This window comes from Natrix helvetica, assembly GCF_964273705.1.
Source record: "Natrix helvetica genome assembly, chromosome: 1".
In the NCBI taxonomy this organism is placed as follows: Eukaryota; Metazoa; Chordata; class Lepidosauria; order Squamata; family Natricidae; genus Natrix; species Natrix helvetica.
The window spans coordinates 206,347,497-206,365,002 of NC_138548.1; the positions used below are offsets into that span (position 1 = coordinate 206,347,497).

The following is a 17,506-nucleotide window of genomic DNA, read 5'->3' on the forward strand; positions in this document are numbered from 1 at the left end:
CTGTCTGTCTGTCTGTCTGTCTGTCTGTCTGTCTGTCTCCCCAGTTTTGGAGCCTTTAGGAACTGCTGCTTATGTATTTGCAAACTTTCCTTTACAATCAGAACAGCTAGAAATTTGCTTTCTTTAATTGAAAACACACATATTCAAGATGTTAAATTCTACATCAAATTCCTTTTATACACATTTGAAGGCTTCCAGATTTCTTTCCATGAGTCACAATGATCTCAGAGTTGAAGTGTAATAACATTCCTATTTTAATTTGTGCTGCATATATGTAAATGAATGGATCTAAGCAACAGCCCCCTAACTGCTGCTTCCCCATTGCTGTACAGGTCTTTGCTAGTGCTTTCCAATACAATTGGCGAGCCTCCAGAATAATTCCTATTAGATAACATTACATATCATTACTATGCAATATTACATATCAGAAACTTTGTCTATTATATAAAGGGCCTATGCAAAGGTCTCCTCCCCAATTTCTGGAGACAAAATGATTGGATCTTTTTATTTTGCCTGATCGGACTGCTTCCACCAACAGGTCCATGAGTCAGAAGATTCTGTGCACATTCAATATGTGAGCAGGAGCCTCATCTGTTTATTTGTTTGCAATGCAACTGCCAGATGCAACTCTAAAGCAACATGAAGCACCTTGATGAGACAAACTGAATTCACACTGAAGTTGCAGTGAGTAAAATCTGCACAGCTCCCAGAACACAAGGCACTTTACTGAGTAGCTACTTTGCACTTTCTTTCAACTTTCCACATGTAATATAGGAAAGTGGTTCTATCAACTTTATTGTGTTACAAAGGTGATATCTTCTAAAGCAGAAAATCCGTAGAATGAATTTTCCTGGCTTCCAGCCCCTTCTTATAGCTTCTGAGAGCTCTTCAGGATCATGTTGCCAAAATGTTAATGCTTGACAAAATAATCTTTTGCACACACTCACAGAGAGAGAGAGAGATTGCACAATAAAGTATTTCTGTAAAAAAAAACCACAAGAAAAAAACTGAAGTCCTTAAAAACTGAACAAACTGAAAATTTTAAGGCCAGGACTCCAATGATAACACTGGGCCACTAACCAGATTTTTAAAACTTTTTAAAGAGTTTCTTCTAAAAAGCAAGAACAGTGCCCTCCCCTGCTATTTTTTTTAAAAAAAGCTTTCTCTTTATTAACTCTATCCTATTGTTATTTTCTTGGGAAAATTTTGCTGAAGCAAAATTTTAGTGAGTGGGAGTGTTTTTAATTCTCCCAGGCTTTTTAGGAAATTATATTTGGCAACAACCTTTCCTTTTCATTGCTTTCATTGTTAAATGCTAGTTTGTTGCTGTTTGATTTGTAATTGATGTCAATGCTATTTTATTGTTTTTAATATATTGTAAACTTAACCAAAGGCAAGCAATCTTTTTTGCTTGCAATCAGAGGCTGCATTTTTTTTAATTGGCTGCCAAAAAACGGGAGTGAGTAGAACATTGATGCTATGAAGTCACAAGTGGAGAAGAAAAGGATATGTGTGTGTGTTGGGGGGGGGGATATGTCAGCATTCCCCTTCAGGGTTTATGAATGGGATTTTAACGTTTTACTGTATTAATGCACACGCTGCATTAATGCACTTATTTTCCTTTAATACCCATTTAAAATAAATGGGAAATTTTACTGACATTGTCCAATATGATTTGATAGCAAATTTTAATAGTGTAATCTTGGGAGATCCAGAGGTTTGCAAAAATTGAACGGATGGTACTTCAGGTGTTGTCAATTCTTGTGTACATGAAAGAGAACTACAAACATTTTATAAAATAAATATTAAGGAAATATAGTAACTCTTTTCCCTCTCTCCAACAATCCTGCTAATCCATGTGGATTAGCAACAATCATATGAAAGATTAGTTCATTCCCTTCTTAGAGGCAACATTTGTGGAAAACAGATTATTTGGTTAAGAGTCCACTTTAGTAACTGATGAGTTGCAAGAACAATACTTTTTTTTTTTTTGCTTTCATAAAGAACCAGTTACATAGAACCAAAAAACAAATGCACAGTGAACCTAACAGAAAGTTACCACAATAACATTATCATGCATCTTTTTTTAAAAAATTAGGCAGTTGAATCAATCTGCATTTTTATGTTGGAGGGAACAGACACTGCATTCTGTAAATCTTAAATCAGAGATTGTATCACCTAATTCATTCTCAACAGATGAGCTCACCATATTGACACATTATTTCTCCACAAATAGATCATAGTTTTTTTTATAAAAAAAGGAATGTGGGTGAGAGTATGTACCCTAATTGGAACAGATGGCCATACAAAATCTGATTGCAACATTCAGGCAAGTCCCTTTCGGGAGAGGGGGCGGTCTATAAATATGAATAATAAATAAATAAATAATAAATAAAGTAAATATAAAATAGCATACGTAGACACAAACATATAAATTGAACTGAAAGGCTTTGATTGTTTCCAAATCTCAGTGCTTAATATAATGCTTCCCTGAAATTGGAATGTGGAATTAAAAAGATATTCTGTGGATGATGGGTGAGGGTTTTTAGCTATCTTTGAAGCTACCTAAGACAATGTATCCTCTGTCCCCTCCCATCCCAACCCCATGCCAGAAGTGTTCTAGTTCACTAGAGTAAATAATCCCTGCAGCTTTGTTGAACAAGTGGATTGTGACATCTGAACATGGACAGCCATCTCTTTAGACCTCCATACAGTAAACCCTACACTTAACAGACCATTGGGGGAGGGGGGCGTCATTAAATCCAAATGTAAATAAATTATGTTTTTATATTATTTGAACCAATGGACACAAAGGATATGAAAACATCAATTAAATAATGATGCAAATTGTGAAATCATGTCAATGATCTGTATTGTTTGAAACAGTAGATTTTGTCCCCTGCTTTGGAACAGGTAATTTTTTTTCCTGTTGCACCTGAAAGCTCCAGAATTGAACTCCAGAGAACTGCATACTTACTGCATAGTGTCTGTATAATCACTCTTCATTAAATCGATGCCCTCTATTTCTTGGTCTGCAATTCCTATATGTCATTGAACATATTGGCTAGGAATGATGGGACTTAAAGCTCAGCCAAATATTAAGTTGGTGAAAGTTATGATTGCTCACACAGCATACCTATGAGCATTTCAACCAAATTTTACTCAATTAGCTTAATTAATAATGATAAAGACATCCCTCGGCAAGAGAAAAGAGCAGCACATAAAGATACAGCACTCTGATTTTGACCATTATTTGATGTTGGGTTTGCATATATGTACATAAAGCACATCTCATGGTAGCTGTCATCTCTTTTCCCTCTGGCATTTCAGGTGCAGACATTGAGTTCATCTGCCTGAAAGGGCCCTTGTATTTCCCTCAATCATGCCTCGACAAGTCTTTGGGAACCTGGAACAAAGTTGAAGAACTGCCTTGGGCTTCTGCATTTGAGGCCCCTGTTCTACTGATACTTTTAGCCTTGGGTTAAATATAAAAAGAATGGTAGAATAGAATAGAAGGGACCTTGGAGGTCTTCTAGTCCAACCCCCTGCTTAGGCAGGAAACCCTACACCATTTCAGACAAATGGTTATCCAACATCTTCTTTAAAACATCCAGTGTTGGAGCATTCACAACTTCTGGAAGCAAGTTGTTCCACTGATTAATTGTTCTAATTGTCAGGAAATTTCTCCTTAGTTCTAAATTGCTTCTCTCCTTGATTAGTTTCCACCCATTGCTTCTTGTTCTGCCCTCAGGTGCCTTGGAGAATAGTTTGACTCCCTCTTCTTTGTGGCAACCCCTGAGATATTGGAACACTGCTATCATGTCTCCCCTAGTCCTTCTTTTCATTACACTAGACATAATACCCAGTTCCTGCAACCGTTCCTAATATGTTTTAGTCTCCAATCCCCTAATCATCTTTGTTGCTCTTCTCTGCACTCTTTCTAGAGTATCAACAACTTTTTTACATCGTGGTGACCAAAACTGAATGCAGTATTCCAAGTGTGGCCTTACCAGGGCATTATTAAGTGGTATTAACACTGGTGGGTGAGGAATTGCCCCATTCTGATTAGGACCAAGTTATCCAAAACTTTAATGACATGATAGTCATTCTTCATCTCCCACTGCCTCTTCCCACCCAGACAATTATTACAGGATGAGATCCCCACTTTTAGCAAGCATAATGGGGAAGTTCATGGATTAAAACAGGGATGGAGAGACAGAAGACGCTGATTTGTTATAATGATTTGCAGGGTCAGCTGATCTGAACAACAAAGAACCTGCTCCTTCCTTCTAAATCTAATTGTTGAAATCAAAAAGCTTAACATAAAATAGAAGCAAATACATGTCAAGCAAACACAATCTGGTCCTCAAGGAAAATATATGTATTTTCTTCTCAATAAGGAATATATTCCTTGTTTATTAGCAGCTAAAAATCAAACAATATGGCAAAATATTTGAAAAATAAGAAACAACATAAGAGACAGTTCTTGAGTAGCATGATGGAAAGAAACTATATTAAGGAGAATTTAAGTTTTAAAGTTTTCCAGAGTTTTTTTTATCAAGATATGTGATGCAGAAAACAGGATATAAATGAATCTATAAGTATTACAATAACATTTGATTTTCAGATGCAGAGCTGAAAAAGAATTCCTGGGCTGAATACATGCTCAGAGGCAGTTTGTCCCTTAATCCTATGTTTTCTTCTGGAACCATTGTTTTGTGCCTGATCCAGGATTTGATAATTTTGGATTAAAGAAAGGAACAGCTAGCAAGGTACACTCCTTTTAAATCCTGAGAGAAAGGGAAAGCAATACATTAGAGAATGACAGCGACCAGGGATCCTGAGTTGGCATCTCTCCCTACTTCATTTGTTTTCAAATTAAACTATTTTTATTGTTGACATTGTTTTGCTAGCTTCCCTGAAAAGCACTCCTGCCAGGAATGTCCCATAGTGAATGGGTGTGTGCACAGACAGTAGGCAATAAAAAAAACTTTGGAAGAGCTGAAGCAGCAATGGGAAGAAGAGGTTAAAATATGCACATTTGTTTGAATGCATTTTTGTAGTTCCCCAATCACAAGATTTTAAGGAAGAGACTGAATATCCAAAAGAGTCCAGGCTTGTCAGGGTTCATGGAAGTTGTAGATTATCTACCCCTCACTAGCATATTATTGTCAATGCTTCTGAGTTATTAATATAAGCCAAACAAGATGATTTTTAAAAAAAGAAATAACATAAGAGAGAATTCTTAAGTAGCATCATGGAAAGAAGCACCCATAACATTCATTCTTGAAGGCCATTGTAACAATACAGCATTTTTTTCAATCTTATTTGATACTTACTGTATTTCTTGGAGTATAAAATGCACTGGAGTATAAATCGCATCAAGATTTTGAAGAGGTAAATTTTTTAAAAAAGGTTTTTGCACTCTGCAGGCCTCCCAAACCATCTGTATGCCTCATTTTTTGTGAAAAACGGGACATGCTGAGCATTTGAGAGGCCTGCAAAGTGCTTCTCAGGGCTGGGAGGGGGGCAAGCAAAAAACAGCCCATTTTTTGTGAAAATGGGTCTGTTATTTGCTAAAAACAGGGCATACATAGCCTTTAGGAGGCTTGTAGATGCTCCTGGGGGCTGGGGGGAGCAAAAGCTGGTTCATTTTCTGTGAAAATGGGCCTGTTTTTTGCTAAAAACAGGGCATGGATAGGCTTTGGGAGGTTTGTAGAGTGTTCTTGGGGGCTTGTTTCTGTCCTCCCCAGCCCCCAGGAGCACTTTGCAGGCCTCCCAAACGCTCTACATGTCCATTTTCGTTAAGGGTTTCAGGAGGCCAAGAATGCTGAATTCAGTGTATAAGACACACCCAGATATTCACCCTCTTTTGGGGGGGGGAGGTGTGTCTTATACTCCGAAAAATTACGGTATTTGAAACAAGGTCCAGATGATATAAGTACACTAAAATTATATTGAAATTGAAGCACACACACACACACATATACATCTATAGATTTTTAAATTGTTCTGTTCAGGTATTTCATCGGGATGCTCAGTAAGATTATTTACATAGTTTCAAGGGCAGCTACAAAAAAAAAACCACCTAGCTTTTATACTTCCCTTGCGTGCAAGCCTTCTCATCAGCCACCTGGAAGTAAGATCTAAGGAAGAGTATACAATTTTTATAACTTTGTTCCCTGTTACCAATTTACTGTATTTTGCTGAAACCAAGATTCTTCCCTGCTTCTCCAAACAAAGCAGCTGATGTGGGAATAGAGAAAAGCACAACTCAGAAAGAAAGAACGAAAAAGCAGATACCACATTTAAGGAGGAGGAAAAAACCAACAATGAATTAAAATAAACTTACAGAAGGCTAGAGTTACAATATAATTTAAGCTGCGGATTAAAACTAAGAAGGCAGGATAACAATTCCCCTATGACTTTTCTTCAGATGCCATTGTAAACAATACAGATTTAAGCTGATGCTTCCAGGGAACAGCCGAAGCCTGAGATTGGAGGTTGGGGGGCATTCTATAAGATGCTATATCCAACTATAGTAGAACTGTATCAGCATAATTGTCCCATCAAACCAGATTCCCAGCTTGCTGCTGTCATCAGGCATCCCCTTTTATCTTCTTGGAGTTCTTTATCCAATGAACAGCAACACTTCTGGACAAGAACTCAACCACTATTTGCTTCTGATTCATGGCAAAGATCCCCTCTCAGATTTCCTTAGTCGGAATTTAATACAGAAGTTTATTAAGGACTAAAGACTGGCAGCTCAGTTCCCGCCCATAATCATTCCTCGTCCAGAAAATATGCCTAAATGTCTGGCATGAATAACTGGCTGAGAAGCAATGCTGGATCAAAACCCCAGGCAGTGATGCTTTGGGCTCACTGAGGACTTGAAGCCTGAAGAGCCACATCAAGGGGCACAACATCCTGCCCTTCTTCCTAGTCAAGAAGATTCTGCTACTAGTAACTACCAGTACCTGCCTTACATGTAATAGCAATATCTTACAATGATATTTTGAATGTGTAAATCCTTACACAGTCAAAAGAACACCCACAAAAGCAATGAAACAGAAGGTTTGGGGGGAACCTTTAACAAGCTACCTGTATTTAAGAACTTAACAGGTTCAGTAACCATGGAGTACTAGTTCTGGAGAAGATAGCATTCAGCCAGCATTCTTGCTGATTTCAGAGGCTAAATAGGGTCAGCCCTGGTTAGTAATTGGATGATGTGGGGGTCAAGACTAGCAGGTAAAGAGGGTAAAGACAACTAAGGCAAACGTCTTCTACACTTGCCAAATAAGCTACAAAAATGTGCCCAGGCAATCATTGGTATTTGACCTTCATCAGAAGGAAATTTTACTTTTGCTGGAAGTACAAAAAATTAAATTAAGAATCTCAGAGAAAAAGGCATGCTCTATTGGCATTTCAACCAACCATGCCCTTTTCCCAAGATTCTTAGATTTCTAAGACCAGAACACTCTTAAGTTATAGTAGTCAATTGCAAGTCTTTATTTGGAGAACTGGAAGTTTTGGAGCATTATTCTCTCCAGTAAAATTCTGCAAGAAAGACATCCATTTATAGTTCTCCAAGGCATATTTCTGCACAAACAGCAATTTTAAGTATGTCTTTAAAGTGCCACAAATAAGACTGTAAGAGCCAGTAGCTCGGAAACAATATAATGTAAAAACACCTTTTAAACCTATGTCTCACAGCAGTCTTCCTGAAGGTTGATTAGAAATATGGTGTGGGGAAGTAGTACCATTCTATAAAAGCTCCTTATAAAAGGAATCTTTAAATTTATGTGGACATATGTGCCTGACATATCTAACACTTTATCCAGGATGTTTCTGCTTCTGAGTGAATAAATATGTAATTGTTAATTCAGACACCTTTTTTTCTGAAAGTTGTCTTCTTTTGAGAAATAGTTTTGGAGAAGTTTTAATCTGGGGCTGCTTTTTAAAACCAGGATCTGCAACATAATATCTTAATTGTAAATGTATTCTGCAACTGTAGGTTCTTTTATAATGTCAGTAAAAAGGGAAGTGAATATGAAAGCATGGAGGACTTTAGATTTGCCACACAAAAAAAAAAGCACAAGGAAGGCAGAAAGTTCTTAAATTAGCCCAATGAGATCAGTAGTATCAAAATAATCTATGACGATTGACTTGAGATGAACAGAAAATTTTAGAAAATGACATGACAGATAAATTGGTGTCAGGAACAGGATAAACCACACAGAGGACTCATTTTAGCCTTCAGTACAGGCAAAGAATTGCAAGCTATCACCCATCACAAACACATAAGCATATGCATGATGACAACTTTTTATTTATAATAGACTCCTGCCATTTTTTTAATTCACTGTTAAGGGAAAAAAACCTAACTTAAATCTATCACAGACTGAATAACATATGCTAACGTTTCAATACGTGATCTTATGGAGTAGACATTGGCAAATTGAGATACTGCAATATTAGGACAACACATTGTTTACATTATAATTTAACCATGCCAATTAATCAATGTGCCACATAACTTTGTAAATGAATAACAAATATCACTGCAACAAGAGATACAGTATATTTTATTTGTCTTTAAATACTCCTTATGCCCACTTCCCAGAAAACGTCTTCTTTAAAAAAAATGGGGAGGGGGTGTTAAATATGAAGGTCAGCTATTGTTCCCAGCTGCTCCCAGAGGCATTTGCGTTAAGAATAATATCGTTTAATCACAGTTTAAAAAAACTATTAGACTTTTAATAAACAATATCCCTGACTTTAAAAGATTTTATTTGTAGTCTCCTGTCGCTCTTTTGATCACCCGTTATCACCAAGCAACAGAGCCTTATTTGAAGGGGATGGAGGGAACAGAAGCCTGCAAAAGGTGCGCATAATCGAGCGTGGGAGTTCCTAAAGCAGGTGGAGCCTCCTTCCTTGTCCTAAACAAGCCCCACGGACGTGTGAAACATCCCCCAGAGAGAAGATGAAGCTACTTCTTGCCTCACAATGATTTTGTGAGAGGAACTCCAAAAACCCTCCACTCCGTCGCTTCGGGAAGAATAAAAGCTTTCAATTCCTTCCTTCCGACCCCGTTTCTCTCTGCAGATACATTCGGCTGAGAAGCCGGGCTGTGTTGATGTTAACCTTGGGAGAGGTTCGTGTCTATGGAGCTGCTCAGTCATCCAAATCACGGTTGTCCCAAAGTTCCTTTTTTTTTTTCCCAAGAGGCGACTGGACTTTCTGGTTTTCCTTCGAAGACGTTTCGCTTCTCATCATCAGCTTCTTCTTGGACGAGAAGCGAAACGTCTTCGAAGAAAAACCAGAAAGTCCAGTCGCCTCTTGAAAAAAAAAAGAGCACTCTCGGGGACTTGGAGCGGTTCGGTTTTATTCCTGCGCTCAACTTCTTGCGGGAACTAAGTTGGGAAGGCTCCTTTGCGCTTTACCTGTGGAGCAGGTGCTGGTCGGGCGGGGAGAGGTGAAATACCAAGCGAGGTCGCTCGCGAGGTTTGAGAAGCGCTTCTAAGCAGCAGCAGTAGGACCCCTCGACTCCCCCCCCCCCCAAAAAGAGAAAAATCTGGGCTGCCCAAGGAACCGTGGCTGTTTGTTTGTTTAGTCCGCTAAGCCTCCGCCCTCTGTGCTAGGCGCTGTTTGGAGGGCGCTTGACCGTCGCCTCTGTCCCAGAGCACACCCTCCCACGAGCTGCCCCCTCTTCGGACACCAGCCGGTGTTACCTGCCCTCGCCCGGGGAAGTTCTCGCAACAGGAGGGCCAGGAAGCAGACCAGGTGGCCCCTCAGTCCCGCGGGGCTTGCCGCCATCCTCAATCCGCGCCTGGGCTCTGCCTCTCTCTCGGGCTCTCTCTCTCTCTCCCTCAAAATCTAGCGCGGGGGGGGGGGGCGGCAGCCAGCGCGAGCCGACAGAGCCGCCTGGCCCCGCCCTGCTCCTCCCCCCCCCTCCCCTCCTCGCACGCTCAGGCAAGTCGCTCAGGCAGCTCCGGGCAAGCGGCGAAGAGGCTTCCCGGAACGGGAACGGGCCCCGCCGATTCCTCCCTCCCCAGTGCCTGGACTGGGGCGAGCTTGTGACGAGGGAGAAGCGAGCCTGTTCTGGAAGTCCGGGTTCCGGACTTTCCCGGATCCGATACCCCCTCGGTAGCATGCAGGCCCCGCACGCAGTCCAGGGTCAAGGTCCCGCACGCGCGCTGGGCCGGCTTATCTTCTCTGAGGCGACTCTGGCGGCGGAAGGGATACTCCGCTCAACAGATTACAGATAGTCCTCGATTTACGACCACAACTGAGCCCAGCGTTTCTGTTGTGGAGTGAGAGGTTTGTTAGGTGAGCTTTGCCCCATTTTACGACCTCTCTTAACTCCTGTTAAGGGAATCGCTGCAGTCAATAAGTCAGTCACACTGGGTTGTTAGGGGGATCTGGCTTCCCCATTGAGTTTGCTTGCCAAGGGTGGCCAAAGGGGATCACATGACCATGGGAAAACAGTAACAATAATAAATAGGAACCAGTTGCCAAATTTTGATCACATGATCATGGGGATGAGGCAAAGGCTGTAAGTTACTCTTTTCAGTGCCGTTGTAACTTTGAATGGTCACTAAACAAACTTGCAAGTCGAGGACTGCCTGTGCTGTATGGCTGCGGGGAAGTTGTTGTGGCCCATTGCAAGCCTTGCTTCTCCCTTTCCGGTATGAAGAGCACCTCTTTGGTGCAGGGAGTCCTTAAGGCTGCTCCAAGGCCTTGAGCATTCTGCCATTCGGCATCCCCAGAATCCAAATTCATGAGTTTGTGTGTTAAGGTTTTTTTTTTCTTCTCCTTCATCCTCCTCTCCGCCTCCCTTTCGCATTTCTTTTTCTTATATTCTAAAATGCATTTAGCCAGTGGTGGGATTCAGCCAGTTCGCACCACTTTGGGAGAACTGGTTGTTAACCTTCTGAGCAGTTTGGTGAACTGGCTGTTGGAAGAAATCATTAGGGCGGAGAACCGGTTGTTAAATTATTTGAATCCCACCACTGCATTTAGCCTTTTACTAAAATACCTCATGCCTGTATGCCATGGCCTCAAAAACCAGATTCTGGGATAAACCCCTCAATCGCTGAAAAAACTATCCCAAGTTTAAACTGTACAAGACCTTTCAAATTCTAAATTTCTCTTCCTTCTTTATTCCTTTGCCCTGCTCTCTATCTCTTCCATCCCATATTCAACCATTCTCAAAACAGTCCCTGACCACCACCCACCAACACCCCCACTTCATAGCATTCCTCCTAATTGAAGGGACTGGCTTTGATATTTCAGCAAGATCTGGCAGGACACAGATTTTTCCTATTTACCATTGAATAACATTTCTCAGAGTGTTGACCTATCCGGATCCCTCCACAATAAACTCAGAGGCTCATTTTTTTTTTCCTCTGAAGATGCATGGACGCCCAGAGCAGCACTCTCCCAGTCCTCACAGTCTTCCCACAATGGGGAGATTGTGTTTTATGTGCAGGAGTCTCAGTCCGGGACATCTATTTCTTCTGTGCAGAGAACCCTGACCTAGATGCTCTCATGGCCCTACTTGACCTGAGGCGCTTCCTTTGCTCAGTAAGGCTAATGTGGTATAAATGCTTCCCAGACACTCAGCTGGACAGTAGTGATTAAGTTCCAGGGCAGAGATAGGACATCGAGTTGTATTCACGAGCACAGATTTCAGCTTCAGGCTATGTATTAATGGAGATTTCACAGACTGCAGAGGGTGACAGCTACAGCTACAAGGCCATCAGGGCAGCAGAACTGATATTCGCAGTGTGCCTGCAGTAGGATATGCATACCAAAGTTTTGAAGAGGGGTAGGGAATAAGTGTGCTTTTCTGAAGGGCTCCCCGAATGCTTGGATTCAGCAGAAGAAATGGAACGTTAATTAGTATTCAGCCTTGCAGACCAAGAAAGGCCCCCCGGGAATCCAGGCATGTTGGGACACAGGATTTAAGAAAGCAGGGGAATGAAAGCTATGCAATGCTGCTCTTTACTCAGAAACACTACTGTGCTTCTGTGTTTCCTCTGGGTGGAACATCTGCCAGAAGGCAAGCAAAGGGCTGAAGCACCTGGCACCACTCAGCCATGCTGAGCTTCCGAGACTGATCCAGAGTTCACCAAGATTATCTCTATCAGCCTCTCAGTTGGCCACATCTTTTTACCCTGTAGTGCTTTTTAGATGCTTCCATCAATCAACATTTTTGATATCACTTTTTGAAAGCACACTCCAGCTTTGTTCCTAAGGTTAAAAGTTTTTAAACTTTTTAACATTCATTCAGTTTTGGGGGTTTCCTCAGCACAAGCTTCTTGTTAACCTATCCCAAGACACAACAAACTCTTACATGCTTTACAATTAAGGATCACATGGGGTGAATTTTGTGACCTTAAACCACTAAAACCAGAAATTGTGTGATCATATTCAAAACATGACTGGATGTGCTTCTGTCCAAATTGTGTGATCTTAGTCACACAATTGGACAGAAACAAAAATACATTCTGTACAGAGAAATACCAATTTTGTTCAGTGGTGTTTTGGAGAGATCTGAAGCCTATTGTTATTATATTTACATTGGCCCTGTAGTTGGGCAGCTCTAGAAAATGTTGCAAGTCACTACTGGAGATCCTGCAATAAGCAGAGAGAGATGATAGATACAGTGACACTATTCCTGTATCCTATAATACCCTATAATATTGACACTTGATTTTTCTCATCCTTATTCCTAAAGCATTTCAAGCTTTTCCAGCTTGATATGTATACGTCAGATAGTTGTAGCCCAAGATCAGGGTCACAGGAAAAGAAAGGGAAAGCCCTGAAGGCCAAACATCTGCCCAACATTCCTCTTGCAAAGCGGGACCACCGATGAATGAACTTTCTTCTGATTAGAGAAAACATCTCCAGATGGATAGTTGCAATTATTCTAGTCACTGTTTTCCTAGGTACGACCAAGAAAGCTAGGCTCCCTACAGACTTCATCCTTGCCATTCTGGGTTGGGCAATTTGAGGCAAGATACTCCATTTTTACGATACCTGATCTGATCCATAGATCATGGCATCCTGTTTTCAAATGGAGTCTGCTCAACAGAGCCATGTTCCCTTCCCAATCAGAGGCCTCACTCGGTTTTTGCACAGAAAAGCAGCCATAAAGTCCAGGCCAGCAGGAACGCTGGGTTGATTCCAGCCCGGGGGCTGTGGGATGTTACTCCAGCTACAGCTGTAAATATTTGCTGGGAACCTAAAATCTGGGTCAACAATTTCAGAGTTGAGCCAGTGACTCATACCCTGAAGCAACAGGGTGACTCAGGCTAGAGCCCCAAGGACTTGGGGGTGGGGGTGAAGCAGAGAAGGGGGAGAAGAACAGCCACAATGTACCCTAGAGAGTAACCCCTCATCCTTTCTCCATTCTGACCAAAGTTAGGTACTTCTCTGAGAACATGGTTCTTTATAGAGTCCTACAACTCTATAAGAGATGTGAGTATGATCACAGTTGGAAAAAAAAACCCAGCATCCTAAAGAAGGAGCCATGGAAGCCATACCACATGGCAAAATTTACACTTCAAGCGGTAAGTGGTGGACACCCTAAGAATGACACATGGCAATCAACGTAATTTATGATAGTTAAACAAACCCCTAGGACAGGGATGGGTAATCTGGTCCTCTGGCCGCTGCTGAAGTGGCTCTCACCAAAATGAAAGATTGCGAAAGTGAAGGGAATGATTTCTCACTAGATTGTACCTTATGTACAGAACTGATGGGACTGGGGTAAGGAACAGCAACAGCCTGGCTAATCAGAATCAAGCCCATTACAATAGTCGTGGGAAAACACTTTGTCACTCAGCTAAGAAAATGGGGGAAAGAGGAAGAGAAGTGAGAGAGATGTTTCTGGTTTTTCAAAAGACAGAATCATAAGCTGATTGGGAAGGTAGGTACATCTGTGATACTTGAAAAGTTAGAAAAAGTATGGAATAGATTAAGTCTCACTTGGTTTATTTGGTTACTCTGATCTTTGAGTAAACATATGTCAGGGGAAAAGGAAAGGAATATAATTTGAATGAAATAAAAATGCAGGTTGCTGCAGTTGATTCCATGGTCTTCACTCTCACAGAGTACTGTAATAGTCTAGCAGATGAACCATATTCATATGGCATATTAGGGTGATGGCTGGTTTTTTCACATTTGATCCACACATTATCCAGCTCCATTGGAGCCTAGTCTACCCTGTGGTTGTCCGAATGGATACGATCTGTGTACAGACTGTTCCGTAAGGCACTTGGTCAAAAGGACTGTCCATGTTCTTGGCTACAATTGTCCTGGAGAGGTTGAAGGAACTCTGCAATGGCCTGCTGAGGCTGCACTTCTGCAGCCATATGTTTAGGAAACAACATCACTCAATTCTATGGAATTCCCTTCTGAGTACAAGCAGACATACAAGATTGCAGGGTAAAGGAAAGTAAACACAACTTGGGTCAGATATTTATGAAGTGCGTTATTTATTTTCCCCTGGACAGATCAAAACACAGATTTTTATTTCAATGAGGCAATCTTCCAAGAAAGCTAAAGAGGACATGAAGAGTCAATGAGAGTTTAGTGAATAGAATACCCAAGCCAAGACATAAGTTCTTCAGGACTTGGATTTGGGGGGAAAGGGAAGACTTGCAGATTTTTAAATAATTAATGGCATTTAACAAACATTCCTCCTCCCAACTGATTGATTTTTCCAGCTCTGACAGAATCTGATCACAGCCAAGAGGGTCAGTTAAACCTCTGGCAAGGAAACTAGAATCATTATTGGTATATATTGCCATCTAGTGAGGAGAAAAGTGCTTTGAAGAAACACTAGAAGACATGCACTCCTATGTGATCCTGAAAACTGTTCAAGATGATTCTTGATGACTCCAATGTGTGTTTCAGTTCAAAGAAAATACATCCAGCTCAACCTTTTCAATGAAATCCTCTGATCAAATCAGTTTGAGGGCCTTTCATTCAATCAGATACCTCAGAATCAGCCCAAAGAAATTTAGAGTTAATTTGGAGATTGGCTGGCTTTTCAGGATTTGATAAATAACATTGGGGAGGAGATGGGGATAATAAAATGGTTGAATTAGAATTATTTACTTGGCAGTGCACAGCACATGTACAATGAGATTGGTTGAGCTCCCTCGGTGCACGCCCTCCCCAACACAATACAACTCACAGTGAAGACAGAAAATCCCTAACCCAATAAATCATATTAACAAACATCCAGTCCTATTGCACCAGTGTGAACATGTTAAAACGTTACGCAGGCCCTGCAAGTCCATTGCACTACATAGTTATGATGTTATTTCACATCCAGGAGTCTGACACCCATGGATAGAAACTGTTCCTCAGCCTGTTTTTGTGGCTGGCTCTGCTTCTATATCTGCTTCCCGATGGTAGGAGGGTAAAGAAGTGCCGTCCAGGATATGATGAAACTGGCATAAATACCCAGCCTTGCACTTTATTGGTTTGTTTATATCTTCCACAATTTTGTTACTCTTAACCATTTATAATAGCTGCAAGCAACACAAGTATTTAAATAAAGTTCATGGTAGGAATAAAAAATATATTAACTATAAACAGCCTAAAAATATAATTGGATGTCTCCTCACCACAGGCCTTCTAAAACAAGTAAGGTTTCAATAATTACTGGGGGCCAACACAATTCCTAAACTGTGAGAGAGAAGTGGGGAGGGGACAGGCTTAGGGACACGCTCTCATAAATAGGTACTACAATTAAGGCACTACTTAATTGTAGTACCTGCAAGGTACTTAACCACTACCAACTTACCTCATGAAATACATCACCTTAGTGAACCTGATATGTAGTTTGTGTGATCCATTAGATTTTAAACTGTTGAGCTTTTAAACAACATTGAACATGAGTAGAACATTTTCTGCATTGGTTCAGCCCAATCTGAAATTTTTAAAGCTACCTGCCTAAATCTTTTCAAGGACAATGTCTTCTGAAAGGCTCTACCATCCCTGCAAGTTGAATATTTCTCTTTAATAGTTTACGGCAATCCAACTTTGGAATATTTTATATGAAATCCTGCTGTATTTCAATCTCAAATATGAATTGAACTTATTCCTTTTACATCTTTAGGCACTTTAACTCTCTCTCTCTCTCTCTCCCTCCCTCCCTCCCTGTGTCTGAAGAACAAGGTGTCATAGTTAGAATTTCCAAATCACCTCCAGTTCAGTTGCTGATCCAATAATCCTTTTCTCAGTCCATAGTCAAGAGGGAGTGAATGCATAATTGGACTACATTTCTGTACAGATAGACAGACAGACAGATGTACATGTCTGTACCGTATGTGCACATGGACCTATCTCTGCAAAATAAAAGTAAATATTAAATTAACCACACTTTAAACCAGTGGATTTTTAAAGAATGATTTTTTCTGAAAACAATTATGTAACCATCCTCATCAAGAGGATGACCAAGTAGCATTATTATTTTGGTTCGTCACACAATCAGCCAGATGTTCAGACTGGATCTGGCATTTTTGTCCATATATTGAGTACTTCCCAAGGACCAATAATTGACAGATGTGGATGTATTAAAGGTATCATCATCACAGGATGTAAGCTGTTCCAAGTAAAGCTGCCTTTTGCAATTGGCTGAAGGTGAATTTGTCAATGCTGATGGTGTTCAAGTGGTGCTCCAGTTGTCTTGGGATTGCGCCGTAGGTGTCTATTACTATTGGAAATACTTTTGGGTTTTTTTGCACATTCATTCTATTTCTATTTGCAGATATTTGAATTTTGTTAACTTCTCCAGTTCTTTCTCTTCTATTCTGTGGTCTCCAGGTACTGCTACATCTATTATCCAGACTTTTTTATTTTTTATTTATCAACAATTGGTAAGTCTGGGGTGTTATGTGGAGGTGCCTGTCTATTTAAAATTAATTATTATTTATTAAATTTATATCCCACCCATCTCCCTGATATAGTGATTTTGGGTGGCTTACAGATCATTAAAAATAGATAGTCAATTAAAAATTTAAAACTATGCAAAAAAAAAAAAGAGCAAAGAGAGGAATGGCATGAAGATGAGATCTTCTTACCAAAACAATCATCTCTAGGGTCCCCAAGCCAAACCACAAAACCTAGTTTTAATATCCTCCTGGAAGGCCAGAATCATAAGAACAGTTCTCAAATGTAGTGGTAGAGTCTTCTACAGCAAAAGAGACTCTTCTCCTTGATCCTGCCCATTGGAAATCCTTAATAGATAGGGTCTGTAGCAGGAGTCTTCTACTATGATGGGCTAGTATCATTGGAGTGAGGTGGTTGTAAGATACCCTGGATCCATGTCAAGAAAAAATATATATGCAATTTTGAGAAAGGATAAATGGAAATGTTGCTTAGGAATTAGACTCAAATTAGACACAAATTTTACATCACCAAATAAAGCATGTCTACCAAAAAAGATTTTTAAATACTGTCAGTTCTTGGTTAATTAATTAAATCC

General features: G+C 40.5%; 1 protein-coding gene across 1 annotated transcript in view; it reads right to left on the minus strand.

The window, feature by feature from the left end:
• Positions 1–9,884, minus strand: part of COL5A3 (collagen type V alpha 3 chain) — a 134,260-nt gene extending 124,376 nt beyond the window's left edge. The window contains exon 1 of the mRNA XM_081934690.1: positions 9,732–9,884. Within this exon, the coding sequence (XP_081790816.1) occupies positions 9,732–9,816 (85 nt within the window). The 5' untranslated portion in view covers positions 9,817–9,884. The remainder of the gene's footprint in view (positions 1–9,731) is intronic.
• Between the last annotated feature and the right edge of the window lie 7,622 nt (positions 9,885–17,506).